The 2,500-nt window shown below is 43.0% G+C and overlaps 2 protein-coding genes across 2 annotated transcripts in view; both read right to left on the bottom strand.

Moving 5' to 3' along the window:
- The window catches only part of Obsc (Obscurin), a 68,734-nt gene that overhangs the window by 54,126 nt on the left and 12,108 nt on the right, over nt 1–2,500 (bottom strand). The window contains exons 8-9 of the mRNA XM_069322530.1: nt 747–858; nt 11–186 (exon numbers count right to left, since the gene is read on the bottom strand). Of these exons, the coding sequence (XP_069178631.1) occupies nt 11–186; nt 747–858 (288 nt within the window). The remainder of the gene's footprint in view (nt 1–10; nt 187–746; nt 859–2,500) is intronic.
- LOC138363422 (nuclear autoantigenic sperm protein-like) overlaps nt 1,600–2,500 on the bottom strand; it is a 3,625-nt gene continuing 2,724 nt past the window's right edge. The window contains exon 2 of the mRNA XM_069322531.1: nt 1,600–2,500. This exon is cut by the window's right edge and continues 659 nt beyond it. Coding sequence (XP_069178632.1) covers nt 2,384–2,500 — 117 coding nt within the window. The 3' untranslated portion in view covers nt 1,600–2,383.

The raw sequence follows: 2,500 nt of genomic DNA, 5'->3' as shown, positions 1-2,500 counted from the left end.
ACGCACTTACCTTTAACAATAACCTGTCCCACTTCTTCAACTTCCTTAATCTTGTTCTTCAAGACACACTTGTACTCCCCGGAATGCTCGGGGTCACAACCGAACCTCTCCAGCGTGTACTTGGTCCCGTCGAAGGTAAACTTGACATTATCCTCCTCCTCGGAGAGTTTCTTGCCGTTACAGAACCTATGGACAAAAGGAGAATGAATCCCTCAAAGAGAAAAAATCTTTGGAGCAGTGTGGAGGTGTCGACCCAGCGTCCCGGGGTCACCCAGACACAAGCCATGGACCATAATGTACTTAAGGACAACACACCCTAGAGGGCGCCTCAACTCACAAGGAATTAAGAATCCTTCGTTCAATTTCGTAGAAACTCTGATTGTATTTGTTAGGTTTTTAAGCGACTCTTAAATTTGCATTCCCAAAGAGTCCAATATTCTCAAAGACTCCCATAAACAATATTCTCAAAGAGTCCCACAAACAAATCGACACACACACTTCTCACTCGTTATCATTCACTCTGGCCGGGTCCTCCCATGAGCACCCAACTTGCCCCATCCTCAACAAGAGACACAATAGTTTCAGACTCATCAAAATGCGCGGGAAAATGGCAAATGAAAAATGGGGGCGTTCTAGAGTAGGTTTACCGCCAAATATTAGAGACGCGGAGGGGTGACTAAACTATACCACCGGTGTTCTGGTCCAACACCCACACTACCACCACCACCACCACCGTCTTCACTCACCAGGTGGCCTGAGCCTCAGGAACAGCCGTCGCCTCAACTTCGAGCAGGAACTTGTGCATGGCGATGAACGTCTTGCCGTCCCTGAAGTTGCTTTTGATGATGTGAGGTGGCGCTGGGGGTCGCCAGGGGGAAGAAAATGGGAAGTGGGGGATTACTCAATATCCAGCTGAAGTGTACGACGAACACAATGGGATGAAGGGATCACAGGTCTGGATAATATGTTGGCTTTGATATGGATTATCGGATAAGGAATGACTGGAGGATAACTTTTCTTTTTTAAAAGTTTCACCCTTTCTTTACGTCTTATCAAAATTTGTGGGAAAGAAAATGGGAATTATTAAGTCAAAGAGAAAGGGAAGGTGATTTTGTTTTTCAAGGCAAACTATGATATCTTGTCTTTCCTTTGTGTAACGGACATAATTAAGCCGCTGGCAACTGAATTTAGAGATGAAAATACTGTATATCTGAAATGATAATTGTAAAAAGAAAGGGAAGAGCGGATTAAGAGCGGCGAAGTCCGGGAAATATGTCACAACATACCAGGTGGAAAGGGGGGTGAGGAGGAAGGGGGGGAAGGAGGAGAGAAAAGGAGAGATAGGGAACAGAGAAGAACATAAAGATACAAAAACACACACACACCCAACTAACTAAATTAACAAACAATAAATGACACAAACAATAAGTAATTATAGAAAAAAAACAGCTGTTAATTAAGTGGGTGAGCTCCGGCGGCATTACATAAATTACATCAATTACAGCGTTACCTGAGACATATATATATATATATATATATATATATATATATATATATATATATATATATATATATATTACAGCACATCTACAGCTGGTGTGAGAGTAGCCATGAGAGAGGGTATACCTTCAGATATGTCTACTGGCGCCAAATATACCACGGTTAAGAGTTGGTATGCTGGCTAACTGAGCCACATGCTAGGGGGGGGTTAATTATTTATCCATGAGTTTTAAAATTACGGTCGTTTAAGGTGTCAGAAAGCTTTTAGCGGTTTCGATAACGATCACTGAGATCGCTGAACGCCTCAAGAGGTTAAATATCTGCAGACAGCAAGTCACAATAACGTGGTTGAACATTAAACACTCCCCGACCGCCTACACATCTGGACACACGGGTTGTGGCGACGTTTCAGTTCGTCCTGGAATTGATAATTTGGTCCAGATTCACGAAGCATTTACGCAAGCACTTACGAACGTGTACATCTTTCCGCAATCTTTGACGGCTTTTGGTTACATTTATTAAACAGTTTACAAGCATGAAAATTTGCCAATCAACTGTTGTTATTGTTATAAACAGCCTCCTGGTGCTTCGGAGCTCATTATAACTGTTTAATAATTGTAAACAAAGCCGCCAAATATTGATAAAAGATGGACAGGTTCGTAAGTGTTTGCGTAACTGCTTCGTGAATCTGGCCCCAGGACGGAGCGAAACGTTGCCACAACCTTTATGGTGAGACGTGAGTGTCGGGTGTGTGGATACCTGGTTGTTTATGGTGATATCCTGCGGCTATGGTGAGTGGCTCATTACTCGTATTAACTAATGACGTCAGGCAGCTCAAGGCTGAGCTCGTGCCACAACAATTAAACAAACAAGATATCAGTTTTTACCCAAAGAAGCACTTTGTTTTAATATATCTGAAGTTAGAACATGAAAGCAACAGAAGGCAGCGGTGACTATCATTGCTCTCCCGGCCTTCTTTACCTCCTCCTCCGGGGCCTAA

Source organism: Procambarus clarkii, chromosome 11, assembly GCF_040958095.1.
Source record: "Procambarus clarkii isolate CNS0578487 chromosome 11, FALCON_Pclarkii_2.0, whole genome shotgun sequence".
Classification (NCBI taxonomy): Eukaryota; Metazoa; Arthropoda; class Malacostraca; order Decapoda; family Cambaridae; genus Procambarus; species Procambarus clarkii.
Note: the sequence above shows the minus strand (reverse complement) of the source record. Positions and strands in the feature narration are given on the sequence as shown.